The sequence below is a fragment of the Neolamprologus brichardi genome, chromosome 17, assembly GCF_056152115.1.
Source record: "Neolamprologus brichardi isolate AB-2024 chromosome 17, ASM5615211v1, whole genome shotgun sequence".
NCBI classification, from domain to species: Eukaryota; Metazoa; Chordata; class Actinopteri; order Cichliformes; family Cichlidae; genus Neolamprologus; species Neolamprologus brichardi.
This window is the reverse complement of record NC_142120.1, coordinates 31,272,003-31,286,859: the sequence shown is the minus strand read 5'-3', so window position 1 is coordinate 31,286,859 and position 14,857 is coordinate 31,272,003. Positions and strand designations below refer to the sequence as shown.

Below are 14,857 nucleotides of genomic sequence, written 5' to 3'. Positions count from 1 at the left end.
GTTTGTTTCTGCGGTCTTTATCAGCCAAACATGTAGGTAGAGGTGGGGAAAGTATATGCAGCGCAGTGCAGATAGTGCTGGTGCAGAGCCATACCAGTCCCCCCCCCCACCCGACAGTTTAAATCTGAGTGAAAAAGACACGCAGCGTGCGCCTGTTGTCAGCTTGCTTGTTGTCAGCTTGCTTGTTGTCAGCTTGCTTGCGACCACAGTTCTCATGCATACGTGCATATGTGCATATATGTGAGAGCTGTGTGTGTCTGTTTGCGTGAAAAAGGGCATCAACAGGGGCTAACGCACCGAAGTAAACAAAGCACCAAGTCAAAGCAGGCTAATGATTTACTTGAATGGCCCCATTCTCCTCACGTCAGACAAGCCCATGTGCACATGCACGTACACAGTTTTGGCCAGTTGGCTTTTGAACTGGAAAGAGCCTAAATGTGTGTGGTGCTTTCATGTGTTGCATATCAAGACAAACACGAGTTGTTTCGCTTCATCGGGCCGCGCTAACGTGTAACAGTCCCGCTGTTGTCGGGTCTTCCTTGCAATGCAAGGAAGGTCAGAGGGCTCTGCATGATTTTCTGTAATAATGGCAGCAAAAAGCAAGCCAGGCGGCGCCTCCCAGCACGTATTATTCGCAGATGCAGAAAAACACAAAACAAACAAAGAAATAAAAGCTTTATTTTAGCGAGATAAGGATAAAAATATATTGCTCATTTTTGCTTCCAGACGGTCTGTTTTCGTGTGATCAAACAAGCTGATTGTGGTTATCTTTGTAAAATTTTCCATAACGATTGACGAAGGGGGGTGGAATCTTCACACAGCATTTCCGGTTAATCTGCTGCTGAAATCGGCATGCCTAGGGAAGCGTTAAAGAGAGTGAATGTGTCTTTTGTTTATATACCCTGATCAAATTCAGCTCATACCAGATTTTATACTGAACCTATGCTAGCTCACAGGCACAGGGAGGGCGTTTAATTGCAGGGCAGTTTTATGAGGGTTTAAGAGCATGCTTCCCCAGAGCGCTGTTAAAGTCTAACCCTGCTGAGTAGTATCTGTCAATGTTTTGATCTACCTGAGATTGGAGGGCTGAGATAGTAAGCTATTCTCCTTGTTTGGGTATGAGCTGTTTGCCTACTAAGCATCTGGCTGTCTCAGGAATACAGAGTGTTTCCGTATTTCTAATGCCAGGAAGTGTTGAACATTACATGTTCAAAGAAAATAGTTATGGCAAGGAACAAACTTAAAAAATGTCTCAGTTTATGTTAAGCTGTCAGAATCATATTTACTGTTTTATTTTTATTTTCTATATTTATTATTTTTCTATGAAGAGACACACTGTACAGAATCATAATTAAGTAATAATAATTCCTTAATGTATCATATTCAATATTTTCGGTCAAAGCTAAGTTGCTTCTAGACTTGTTTGCCACAAATAATTGCTAACATGCTAAAACATACTTCCTATGCTAACATGCTAAAATTGTGCCACATTGCACGACACTGTATATAAAAGATAGACATAGCCACAATCACCTGTTGTCGTGGTATGTTTTTTTCTGAAACTTTTGAGGAACCAAGGACACTGCACACCAATATGGTAGCAACTCGGCTCTTACAAAGTAACCGCACACTGAAGAATACTCTGTTATCAGCAATTTTACTCTAATAAGACTTAAAACTATGGGCTGAGGCCACGACCTCATTAGGAAAGTGTTTACTGAGGTCGTAACCGAAATAAGCCCACTTTGCTTTGTTTTCCCAGCTTGAACATTGGAGTTTAGCATTCGGCTAAGTAAGGGATGGACCTGATTAAGAAGCTGAAGACAAGATTTATTTTACTTTAAATATGCTCAGGCTTTATTTAATATTAAAAACCTTCATTGTGAAAATACTCGAGTTAGAAATCAAGTTAGAAATAATTTTCTCATAGACCTTTATAAGTTCTGACTTACTTGTTTCAGCCAGAGGAGTAGCCCCCTGGTGGCCATTAAAATGAAAGCAAGTTTATAAATACATTTTTTTTAATACATTGCATGGTGACATGTGGATTAAAAAAAAAAAGTCAACAGTGACCATTAATGTCTTTATCAAAGTTTTGTTCAGTTGGGGGATCTGGATCCTGTCCCAGCTGTTATAGGACAAGAGACAGGGTACACCCTGGACAGGTCTCCAGTAATGGAGACAGACAGGCAACCATTCTCTCTCACGTTCACAACCCTATGTATGTTTTTGGACTGTGGGAGGAAGCCATAGCATCTGGAGAAAACCCACACAGACACAGAAAACATGTAAACACAGAAAGGCCCCAGACTGGATTCAAACCCTGGACCTTCTTGCTGTAAGGCACCACTGCTAACCACCACACCAAAATCCAGAGATTCTTCTGAAATTTTTAAGAAGTGTAATGGATTATTCCTTTAAAACAGTCACAAGTTTCATTATGGTAGCTCAGTCAGTCAGTTTTTTTATTTCTGTGGTAACATACAGAGATAAAAGGAAGCAGTTATTGTCAGCTGTTGGACAGATTTTTTTTTTTTTTTTGCCTTTTTGATCACTGATTGGTTTTATTTGTGATGTAAAACAGACAATTTAAAATAGATTAGTGTTGTGTTTATGTTGGTGCTGAGCGCCACTGTGCAGATACTAATCACAATGCTAATCATAGACTTTGTACTGTAACACACTAAACTGAGTTTAGATCCTCCCTCCACTCTCTGATCCAATTAATTTTTATATAACTGCAGCAAAGGAAAATAGAAAATGCACGTGTGACAGCACCTGAAACTCTGGTGCTGTTAGCTAACACTGAAACATTAGTTTGTCCACATTATTCTAATGTTCTGACGATGCTGTTTAGAAATAGACTGAAATATATAAATAGACTGAAAAGTGGTAATCCTAATGCTCCCTTAAAGAGCAGATTTAGGACTTAGTGGGATTATAAAGTGAGCATGTTAAGTTGGGCCCTCTGTTCTTCTTACTGGCCCTAAGGAAGCTCATTGGATTTACTATGAATCGTACTGTAGTATGCTGTAAATAGAAGACAAGAGGCAAAAAAAAAACCCCAAGGTGGACAAGAAAAGCAGTGAAGTACGTGTTCCTTTTTATAGCACTTTAATCAGTTGTGTCACTGCTTTGGAAACAGGATCGTGGTTGACATAGATACAGTGTCGTCTTATCTGTTGTTCTACCAAGAGCTGCTCCTCTTGCACGCTTTAGAGTCAGGGCGTGTTCACAAATTGTGTCACTCGTGATTTTTCCTGTATTTATTGTCCTATAATCACACACATACAGCCACATGTTCAATAATGCGAACAACAACCCCAAGCAGTCAAACTGAACTGTTGCCACAGGGAAATGTTTCTAATGGATAAAACATCCAAGACATGAATGCAACAGAAAAATCACAATTATTAAAGTTACTTCAGAATTTAAATGTTCCACAAATACCAATGGGTAACACTAAAGACTTCCACATTGTTATACACTGAGACTACCAAACTTGGAGAGGTCTTGTGAGATCCTGTGACTGGATGTTCTGGTGCTCAGTGTTCTGAAGTGCTGACCAGAGGGCAGCAGATCAAAGAGGTTGTGGCCTAGGTGTGAAAGGTCTGAAATGATTTTTGCAGCTTTTCCAGCCCTTTTTTCCTGCTCTAGAAGAGTACAAGTCCTCGAGGGTCAATCAGGGAGCACCAGTAATCCTCTCAGCAGCCCGGACTATTCTTTGTAGTCGTCTCATTTCTGATTAAGTGGCTAAGCCATATAAAACAGTTAACTGAAGGATGCAACACAGACCCAAATACAGCTCAGCAGAACTAGGACAACAGCTCTGTTGGCAGGTTGAACTTCCTTAGGAATTTAAATACTGTGCTTCATGTCATACGTCTATGGAACCTGAAGAACCTAACCGTGTCTGAAATTTGAAGTTTGACTTGCATTTCTGATACATCAAACGGAAGCTTGCACAACCTCCTATCTTTATGCAGGCTTGCTTCAATCTTGGATACAGTTGAGCCCAGCAGTGTCATCCACAAACAACAGGAGCTTAACACAGGAATAAGAAGAAGTGCGTTTATTTGTCTAAATGTAGAAGAGGGGAACAAGACCTGTTGTGAAGGTGCTGGATGTGAATTTCTCTAGCTTAGCTAGCTACATCCTGTCTGTTAGAAGGTAAGAGATTCACTGACAGAGGGAGTTTGGAGGTGAGCCAGGAGAAGATGAAGCTATCCAGAAGCAGGAGCCTTGGAAAAGTCCTAAGTGGTCTCTCTTTTGGTCTTTTTGTCATGTCTCCCTCCACTGTCCCCCAACCAGTTGCAGCAACTGGCTGCCCCACCCCGAGCTTCGTTCTGGTTTCTTCCTGTTAAAAGGGATATTTTCCTTACCACTGTCGCCAAGTGCTTCTCACCTGATTATTGTGGTTATCTCTCTATCATTGTAGGGTCTTTACCTTACAATATAAAGTGCCCGTTGTTTGTGATGTGGCACTACGTAAATAATATCAAATTTGAAAATTGAAAATTCGCTGAGTTGTTTCAGTCTGCACACACTTCCATCTTGACTGTATTTCCCACTTACATGTTTGCTGCTTGGCAAGTTAAAAAGAGTCCAGTAAGGGTTCAGCAATATGCTTAAGGTGGGTCAAAACAGACTACCAACATTAAAGGTCTGTAGCCACTTGACCCTGTGATCTTTGGTGTCTTATCAAATATCATATCGTGCTGACAGGCAGGAGATCATCATTGTGGATGGAGTAGCACAGCTGCTTAGAAGTAACTGCAGTGAAGGAAAGTGAGGTTAAACTGATTTCTTTTAACCCGATATGTGATGCTCAGCTGAATATGAGGTATGTGAAGAAAATAGGTAATATATAAGGAAAATATGTTTCCACTGCTAATGCTAATTGTAGTAAGCCAACATAAAATAAAGAAAACAAGCAGCAAAAAGCCCTTTCTGAGTTTGTCCCAAACAACAACCAAAGAAAAAAACTCTCAGACACTACAAGAGCTACGCCCGTGATATCAATGCAAATGCACCTCATACAGTAAACAGAAGACAGCAGCATATGAGCAGACACTGACACACAGCCCACAAGCTGATAGGTTTTTGGCCTCAGCTGCATATAATATTTTTGATAAACCTGAACGGAGCGAAGACGTTTCCCGATAAGCATGTTAGCACAAGAAGAGCACGGATCACTGGCAATCGAAGTTGCCAACAACATGGGGAATGAGATCTCTTACTCTGGCTTCAAAAACATGTTGGAACCCAACAGCTGATAAGTCACTGAAAAACAAGGTCGCAGAGCACCAGCAGATGTAGCTGTACGAATATAAGGGTGCACAGCGTGGCGGGAACAGCAGGGAACGTTTGCAGCAGTTTGTCAATGAGCAGTGTGGACTTTAGTGTGTATTCAGTGTGTTGCACATCAGAGTCATTGTATTTGTAGCCTCTTTTGCAGACATTTAATCCTGGTTTATAGACAAATGAATGCTTTTGTTGCATTAAAATAAAGGATCAGGAATTTATCAGGCTAAATTATTATTATTAGCAGCAAAGATCTTTAAGAAAATAAAAGTATTTGTCTTGGGCGCCAATATAGCTCACGTGTATTTATCTGGTTATCCTTCATCCTTTATTCCGTTTGCACTACTTGGGAAGATAACAAATATTGCTAATTGCACAATATGTTGCCTGCGTATTTAACGGCTAGTGTAAGAACATGAAACGGGCTTGTTTGCGTGGATGTTAAACTCACTATCCTGATGCAGTTGAGTTTCTCATGCCGTGCTTTCGCTCTCTCGTCAGGAGTGCTGAAGGACTATCTACGTGAGCTGCCCTACCCTCTGATCAACAAGCAGCTATATGAGGCAGTGTTGGAGTCTATGGCTGCGAGGCCTCTGCGGATGGGAGTGTCTGGGTGTGAGAATGACCAGGCCGACTCTGAACACACCGTCAGCCTGCTGGAAAACCTGCCAGAGGTGGAGAGGGTAAGGACAATTTAAAAAAAGTGCACATTCTTCTTCACACAGGTGGCTTTGAAAGGGCATATTGTGGGTAGATAATCATGGTAATAATCATAATGCTACAGATTACCACTGTTCGGCTGATAATTGTGATGTCGTGCAGCCTTGCACCTCAAGCACTGTCATCGTATCCACAGTAGAATGACATAAAAGTGAAAACGAATAGTTGCTGAAACTCTGTATCCGTACGCTATTGGTCCAAGTGAACAGAGTCACCAGATTCATTGAAAGAAGCATGTCAGTGCTTTGTGAGAACACAACTACTCTCTTAGTTTTAAAAGTGTAGCATTTGCAGTATTCTGCACTCGGCTTCTTTGCCAACACGCCTTATATTACTGATAATAATATTCCTTCTGTTTTTTTTATAAAACCTTCAGTTTTTTTAAGATAAACTTACTGCTGCACATGTGTCTTAAAGCAGTTTTTGGCTTTGCATCTTTACTGCTGCTGCGAGTGGTACAACTGCAACTACTAATCATAATAATAACATGTTTTATTTGTCTGGCTTTTGTGTATCTGTGTGTGTGCGTGTGTGTGTGTGTGTGTGTGTGTGTGTGTGTGTGTGTGTGTGTGTGTGTGTGTGTGTGTGTGTGGATCAGATGATGCTGCGGAAGCTTCTTGACCACCTGAAGCTGGTGGCATCCTACCAAGAGATGAATAAGATGACGTGCCAGAACCTAGCGGTGTGTTTCGGCCCGGTGCTGCTGAGCCAGCGTCAGGAGGCGTCCTGCCACACCAACCGAGTCTTCATCGACTCTGAGGAGCTGGCCAGCGCGCTACACTTCAAAAAGCACATCGAAGTACTGCACTACCTGCTCCAGCTCTGGCCAGGTGATTGTGACCTTTGTTTGTTTTGTTTTTCGTCCCGCTTTCTCTAAAGACGTTTTGAGCACATGGCGTGACTTGAAAAAGCAGCACATCTACAGTCAGGTCGTGCGCACGCTGGTCTCTCTTGCCTGAGGGTCTTGTACAAATCAGTACCAGCCCTGCGGTTCAGCTCTACAAAGGGCTGTTAAAGGGACTGGGCTGCTTTGATCCTTGAGGTTTTTCCACCACTGGCACAAGTGCAGCTGATAGCCACAGGCCACCATCTGTCGGCTCCTCAGAGATGAAACCCTCCACAAGTGCTTCATCGTGATGGGTTGAGCCAATCGGAGCCAAGCCAGTAAAGCCTCAGTGTAAACCAAACATTTGGGGCGTGGTCCCCCCCCCCCTCTGTTTTTAGATAAATTACCAATCAAGTACAGTCAGCAGCAGCTTCTCTCGGCACAGGTCATCTGTCTGCCTGCACAGCTGCTCTCTGCCAGCTGCAGCTGTCTGCTTGCGGTGAGATATGGCAAAGTCCATAGATGATCCAGGAGAGGATGGAGAATGATGAGACAAGTGTGTGTGGCGTGACATTTGCATTGGTTACGGGAACTAATCTGATTTTTTTTTAGCTCGTGGGATTGATTTTATGAGTTCACCACATTTCTAATAATCAAGTGAGCCATGCAGTGGCTGCTGATGCATTTAAATTCTCAAAGACTCGAAAAAAAATCAAAAAATGAGCCCCTGGGCCAAGCAGACAGCTTAGTTGTTTTGTTTTGTTTTGTGGGTTTTACATATGCATGACTACCAATCCGAAACTAATCCAACTCACTATATTTTAACATTTTTCTGAGTGCAGTGTTATTCTGTGGATTTCCATTGAAAAAGCACATGTTCACCGTCTTTAAAACCCTTTTTCCCAATGGCTCCGACATCCTGTGAGACAGGCTTTCCCTCCCGAATGATTACAATCCTCGGAGCTCCTCCCAAGCAGCCTGCAGCTTTAACCAGATCTGCTGATGTGCGTCTGAAGACTAAGTGACTCTGCGTCTGGTTGAGCCTCTTAACTTTAACTGCATCCTCCAACTCCCACGTTGAACCCATTCTGTGTAAACCACTGAAGCTTAGCACCCTGCTTTACATCACCCAGAGAAGCAGCACAGAGAAAGAAATGTAAGCCAGCGGCTTAATTAGTCAGCATCTGTGAATCCTATGATTGCAGGTAGCAGAGGGGATTACATTTGGAATTTTAAAAATTAAAGCATAAAAACTGTGGTTTTTGTTGGGGTTTTTTGTTTCCCCGCAGTTGCCTTTAATGACTTATAAAGACACTGACAGAGCATTTTAGTCCAGGTTCAAGCCTTCATTTACACCCTCAGCAGTGTTTCCATTCCATCCGCTTCCCCAGTACAGAGTACAGGGCGCCTGGACTGTATAATTAAAGACATTCCTGGCTTAACCTTACCCCTCAGCCCCTGAAGCTTCACCCGTACATTTCGCAATCATTGTGGGATATTTTGAGCCGCCTCTTCACGCCTTTCATACACACATACCAAACCTTCCAAGGCATTGTCGCTCAGGCCTCCACAGCCTGACTGACACTACTTACAGGACGTGTGTGTGTGTGTGTGTGTGTGTGTGTGTGTGTGTGTGTATTGAAGAGGCTGAGGAGGTGATGAGTGTGCATGAAGAAGTTTTTCCAACTGTATGTCTGAGAAGATGTGAGTAGATGGTTAGACAGACAAAGTGACGCCAAGAGGATTCTTTTAGTGTTGTCTTTAAAATCCCAAATTAGCTGCACGTTCATTTTCAGTTAATTTGCCCTGCTTCTTTTTTTAATTTATCATTAAAATCAGCTGTGGGTTTATTGTTTTATTTTGTCCATTTCGGTTTTTTATTGTGTTTAGATGTAAAAATACACGCATCCTAGCACAACTAAGTCTAATCTTAATATATTACAACAAGTAAACATTGTGAAGCTGTCCAAGAAAGGTAAAAAAAAAAAGATCATATTCTTGCCTGCTTTCCGTCTTCATTTTCTCAGCTGACAGCTAATAACTTTAATCATGTCATCAGTGAATCATGTCTGGAATTAAATAACACAGCGCCTCTGAAAGGAAGATAATTTCTGTTTGTTTTAAGGTGATAATTGCTCAAGTCTTTAGCCTCGGGTGAGCTGCGAAGTGTGCAGCTACTTCTCGTAAACACTATAGCAGCAACAGCCACCCTGATGAATGAACTGCAGTGAACTTAGTTAAGACAGTGCAAAAAAATTCTGTTTATCGTCAGCTGGATGAAATACGCGAACGCGCGCAAAGGAAAAAGTCATTTCAAGGTCATGTCCCAAAATAAAATTTAGCATTTCTTTTTAAATATCTAATGTATCTATTGAACATGGACTTACAGCCCTAACTGTGTTTTTGTTCTTTTCCAATATAGTAAGCTAGCGGAGCCAGAAAATGTAGGTACTGAGATAAATGCAGAAAGGTAACCAGACTGTGGTTGTGTTTGGCTGCTCACTTTTCCTTCACCTAGTCCACTTAGAGGAGTCTTTCTTAAGGTCCAAGCTTTAGTTAATTTTTAAGTTTGGTTACTCGATAACAGCACAGGAAGCAACAAAAACACTGTGTGCAGTGGTGTGACTTCAGCATGTGTAACTTGGCATGTTCGTTCACCTAATGATGAACCGATTGTTCTCTATGTTGTCCTCACAGAGGGTCATTCCGCTAAAGCGGGAGTCTTTTAAACAGAAATCAGCTGCACCAAAACAAGGCTTGTGGGTTTTTTTGTTATGTATGTGTGTTGTTTGGTTTTTTTTAGTTCATTTTAATCACAGAAAATCATATTTTCTCATCCAGCCCTGTCTAGCCACGCTGATAGCATCACATTCCCTTACTGCGAAATCTGTCAGATGGATTTTAGTTTATGAAATGCGCACCATTGTATTTTTCCATAAACATGCTGATACTGATATGCTGATACTTTTAAAAAAAATGCTGCATATACAGACTGTACATAAAAGATCAGCTTGTGCATCTTGGTGTGGTTTTTGGGGTGGGGGGATGGGGTGGGGGGGTTGTTGTTTTTTTAAGCCAGCAAAGTTAATCTGATTGAGAAGTTCAGACTGTTATGATAGCACTAACAAGTTGTACTGTACCCTGAAGCACGCCCTTTATGATCAGTGCTCGTGATCATCATGCTGAACTGAAGACTTGAAATAAGCAAAGAGATCATAGTCGTTGTAAAAAAAAATGCATTTATTTATTTGGAGAAATAAAATGAAAAGTAGAGTCATTTTCAGGAGCTGAAGTACGAATTGGTAGGTGGGTAGGTGTAGCAGTGCAGTGGGGAAATCATTTGTACTGTAAGCTCCAGTAGATTTGTTTCCAGGCAGTCATCAGCTGACCTGCGCTGTATCTCGCTCTGAGGTTTACTGCTTTTTTGGGAGGGATTCAGTCAACTGCATTCTACAATATATAAGTGGATAATACGTGAGCCATAAGCTGTGCTTTGCAGCTCTTATAAAGCTAATATACGACTAGAAGTATATAGTCTAAATCAGCGGTCCCCAACCTTTTTTGCACCACGGACCAGTTTAATGTCAGACAATGTTTTCACGGACCGGCCTTTAAGGTGTCGTGGATAAATACAACAAAATAAAATGATACAACCAAGACAAAAATATATTGTAAATATAACAATAAACGCAAATTCACTGTGTAAGTGTGTAACTTTATTAGCAGCGTCCTCCTGAAATGTGCCAATAACATTGAGAGTAACATCCTCCTCGCTGCCCCTTAATGCCGTTTTGGTCGCTATGGTAACGTGTGAATATTTCTTTCAAAATAAGACCCAGGGAAACCGAGTTAACGATAAAAACCCTGAAAACCATAAGTTGCACACCCGAGCCTCAACTCTCGCGGCCCGGTACCAAACGAATCACGGACTGGTACCAGTCCGTGATTCGGGGGTTGGGGACTGCTGGTCTAAATAACGTAATTATTAAAGAAGAAGAACAACCACTTTTCCCTCCGAGAAAAACAAAAGAATGAGAAAATATGACTTTTTCTTATTTTTGTGTTTTTGTAATTTTCATGATTGTTTAATAACCAGCTGGCTTATATTTAACTTTTTCTTTGTTTTTGTTTTTTTTTTTCTTTCTTCCTCTAGTTGTGGACCCACATGGCCAGTCCTCTTCTCAGCCCCCAGCACCTTCTCTGGTTCCAACTTCCTCTGACCTGCGGACAGCCCCCCCTCTGCGACGGAGAAAAGAGCGCCCTCAGGTGCTGAACCTCACTGGAGCAGAGATGGCGGGCGTTCTGCGACCCAAACCAGGGCGTCTGGACAGCCCCAGCAACCGCTATGCTGGTGACTGGAGTGGCTGTGGTGAGACGTACTTCCCTTCTGAAATGTTGTTACCTTCCAGCAAAGAAGAGGCAGACTATGACGACGTTCCCTCAGAAGACATCGAGGCAACGGAGGAGGTCCAGGAGAAGCAAGAGGAAGCAAAAGACGGCATACAGCTCAAGGTTGATTGTCCTGTGTCTGATACCGCAGATGAAGAGCAACCTCAGAGAAGGGAGGTGGTAAAGGAGGAGGAAACACGGGAGGCGGTGGAGGAGCAGGAGAAGCTAATAGAAAGTGACAGCTCAAACAGTGGACACCCATTAGAGGAGGAGGAGCAAGAACACAAGGTGTGTAACCACATCCTGCCACCTCGGCTACCTAAAGAGCACACTTACCAGGCCTACATGAAGATCCAGGATATCAGTCCTGTATTGAGCAACAGGGTGAACCTGAGGGACCTGCAAGAGAGCATCGACACTCTGATAGGAAACCTGGAGAGAGAGCTCAACAAAAACAAGCTCAACGTGGGATACTAACTCCTAGACACAGATACGCAGACATATCCACCCGCACCCCCATGAAGCTCGATAAGGTTTGGGACAGAATCTCTTTATCTCTGAAGGTGCTTTGGGATACAGCCATGGAGGTCTTGTGACGTCACCATGGCAGCATGGTGCACGGTACTGCTGCTGCAAAATCCTAGAAGATGAGATAAGAAATGTAACAGGGCACTTGTGGCGTTTGTACCATATCCACAAACATTCCGCAATATTCTCCTTTTATTTTGTTGGCTGATTAAACTTTATGTTGTGTGGTTTTGTTTTAGTCCAGTTCTGTGTTCCATGTTGTTATTGTTGCTTCTCTTCTTATTAGAAGAACCCAATTACCCCTCAGGGGTTTAAAAGGTGCCTTAATTGTGTGAAGGTGGTACGTCAAGAGGAAAGTCTACCCTGAAATATAACACATCACCTCCGAGGATCTGGGCCTGTGTAGATAACGCTTGAGAATGGGTTTTCAAGAGCCTTTCTTACAAAAAAAAAAAAAAAAAGCTATAGTGCATTTTAAATTCAGCAGGTACACATCCATTTTCTGAACTCTGGGGCTCTCTAGCAAAATTTAGCCCAGTCTGAATAGAGAGCTTGCAAATTTAGTCACTTTCAGACCTACTTTAAACCTTGTATGGTGGTTAATTTAGTAAAACGAACCAAGATCGTTGGAGGAACGTGTACACTTTGTCTTAGGGTGGATTTCCTTTTTAAGGCAGTAAAGAGCTTTTTCTATTGAGGTATAAAACACTAAATGTTATACAACAACAATGCACTTAATAGGCAGGCAGTAGTGTAGATTATCATCATGCAGTAAAAAGTCTGTTCTGAACTAAGGGGAGAAACTGCCGCCACTTAAACCTCCTCTATGTTCAAAGTCACACCTACACTTACGGCTAAACATACATTTTGAACAGATTTTGATTTTAAGCAGAATTGTTTCATGTAGTGTTGCAGGTTTGGTAAATTCACCTTCTTGCCCAGGATTAGATGAAAAGATTGATACTACCCTCATGTCTGTAAATGAATATAAGCTAGAGTCAGAAAGCGGTTAGCTATGCTAGCTTAGTGCAGCTAAGGTTAGTGTAGCTAAGATAGCTATGTTCTTGAGAAAATAGAGTAGAATGGTTGAAAAAAAACATGAATAAATTTAAAAAAAAAACATCCTAAAATGTTACAGGTCATAATTAACAAACATATAGATTAGCAAAGACGCGGACGTGGTATCAACTTTCTCATCTACCTTGATGCAAGAACATAAAGAAGCTTGTTATTTCTAAGCTGGTTATTTCTAAGTTGTTGGGGGGTTTTGTTAAAGAAAAAAAAAAAAAAAAATAGTTAATTTAAAAAAACACATGGTCAAAAACAGTGAAATAAACAATGTGAAGCACATCATGCAGATCAGCAGCGGAAATAAAAATGGCGGGCTCATCCAGTTAGTTCAAAATAGCTAGCTGCTTAAAAAGACAAAGGACGTTTTCAGCAATCCAGGGATTCAGAATGATCAGTATTTAACCTATATGTATATGTATATAATTATATAAATGTATTCGGAATATATTATTTTTACAGCTTATATTTCAATGGCGTATTTAAATACTTCTTATGACCTCCTAGTGTTGCCGTGTAGCAATAGTTGCTTTTTTCCCTTAAAGCTACCTGTACACATCTTAATGTGCTGGACTAATGGTACAACTTTAGCTGTAAAATATATGGTACAATCGTGCTCTTGCAGAAAAAAGTGATATTGTTATTTTTGTGATATTGTGTATATATTTGACATTGTTTTATGTCTCTGGTGGACTAAGGCGTGCTAATGATTTTTTGGCGTTTTTTTTTTTTTTTTTTTTTAAGGTACTGAACGTTGCATGGTCAAAAGCTTTACTGACATAAGCAAGGCTCTGTCTCATCTGCCTTTGTATATCATATTTATGTGTAAAATAAGATTATTTTGTAACGTATGCGCATTTGTTTGACCCCCGTTCCTTTGTAAGACACATGACAGCATTGTCCAAGCTTTTTTCCAAAGGACTTAGAGGCAGGCAGTTTATGAAACGCAGAAACTGGTAACAATTTTTTTTTCTTTTAAACTCCAGCAACAACTGTAAAATGCTTTTACTGATTGAAAGTCAATGGTTTAATTGCACTGTTATTGTTATTAGAATATTTGCTAAATCACTTTTGGTTTAATTTTATTTTAGGAGGATTTCTAGCCTAAAATATACAGAATAAGTAAAATAGTCTTCAAAATGGTTTTACTTATACATTGAGTTTCTTGTTTGCCCTCCTGCATGGTGTTTTTGCACAGTCCTGCTGCTTCATGGTGAAGCTGGGCTGCTGCTGAGCGGATCTGTTGAAACTGGGTTTCAGCAGGGTTCCTTTCAAACCATCTGTCTGTGCAGGCAACACACAAAGAACCAGGGCCTCATTTATAGAAGCCATTGTGAAGAATCAGCTAAGGATTTTTTTTTTTAATGTAAAGATTGTCCTTTAAATCTCACGTGCATTCTTGCTTACAATGACCCAGTTTCCCTAATAGGATCTCAAATTATTACTCAAAGAGTACACAGAGAGCAGACATGCTTTTATGGTTTCAACTCAACAATCAAATAGAATGAAAGTAAACTGGGACGCTAATGGCAGAAGTCTGTTTCAGAGCTAACATGGAGATGCAAGTGCAGCGACGGAGTCATTATCTGACCTCCTCATTTCCCACCTCCTTCTCCTTCCACACAACAAACAAACAAAAACCATTTCTGTCTGATCCTCTTTGTCCTTTGGAGGAAAAAGTGCCACATTCAAAGCATCACTAAACAAAAACAGAGAAGTGCTTTGTATTGATCCTGAGAAATGTATGGTCATAATAAAGTATGTTATTTTACGTTCACATGTGGCTGCTGTTGTCTTTTCCCTCCCTTTCTTCTTGGTGGTTCAAGACTTTTGCACAGTACTGTAGTTTTTAGTTTTTCAGAATAAAAAGGATTTAAAAAACAGAAAAAAAATACCATCACAAAAATAAACAATTACCTGTGGTTGGCATTGTCAGTGGCACAGCGAGCATCTTGCCTTTCTCACACACAAATGTGGAATTCATTCATAAAAACCTCACAAAACTTTTTTTTTTTGCTTTTT

The 14,857-nt window shown here is 41.0% G+C and overlaps 1 protein-coding gene across 1 annotated transcript in view; it reads left to right on the top strand.

Annotated features, from left to right (window-relative positions):
• Nucleotides 1–14,612, top strand: part of syde2 (synapse defective 1, Rho GTPase, homolog 2 (C. elegans)) — a 50,713-nt gene extending 36,101 nt beyond the window's left edge. The window contains exons 6-8 of the mRNA XM_035913487.2: nucleotides 5,806–5,987; nucleotides 6,623–6,854; nucleotides 11,004–14,612. Coding sequence (XP_035769380.2) covers nucleotides 5,806–5,987; nucleotides 6,623–6,854; nucleotides 11,004–11,716 — 1,127 coding nt within the window. The 3' untranslated portion in view covers nucleotides 11,717–14,612. The remainder of the gene's footprint in view (nucleotides 1–5,805; nucleotides 5,988–6,622; nucleotides 6,855–11,003) is intronic.
• Nucleotides 14,613–14,857: the final 245 nt, after the last annotated feature.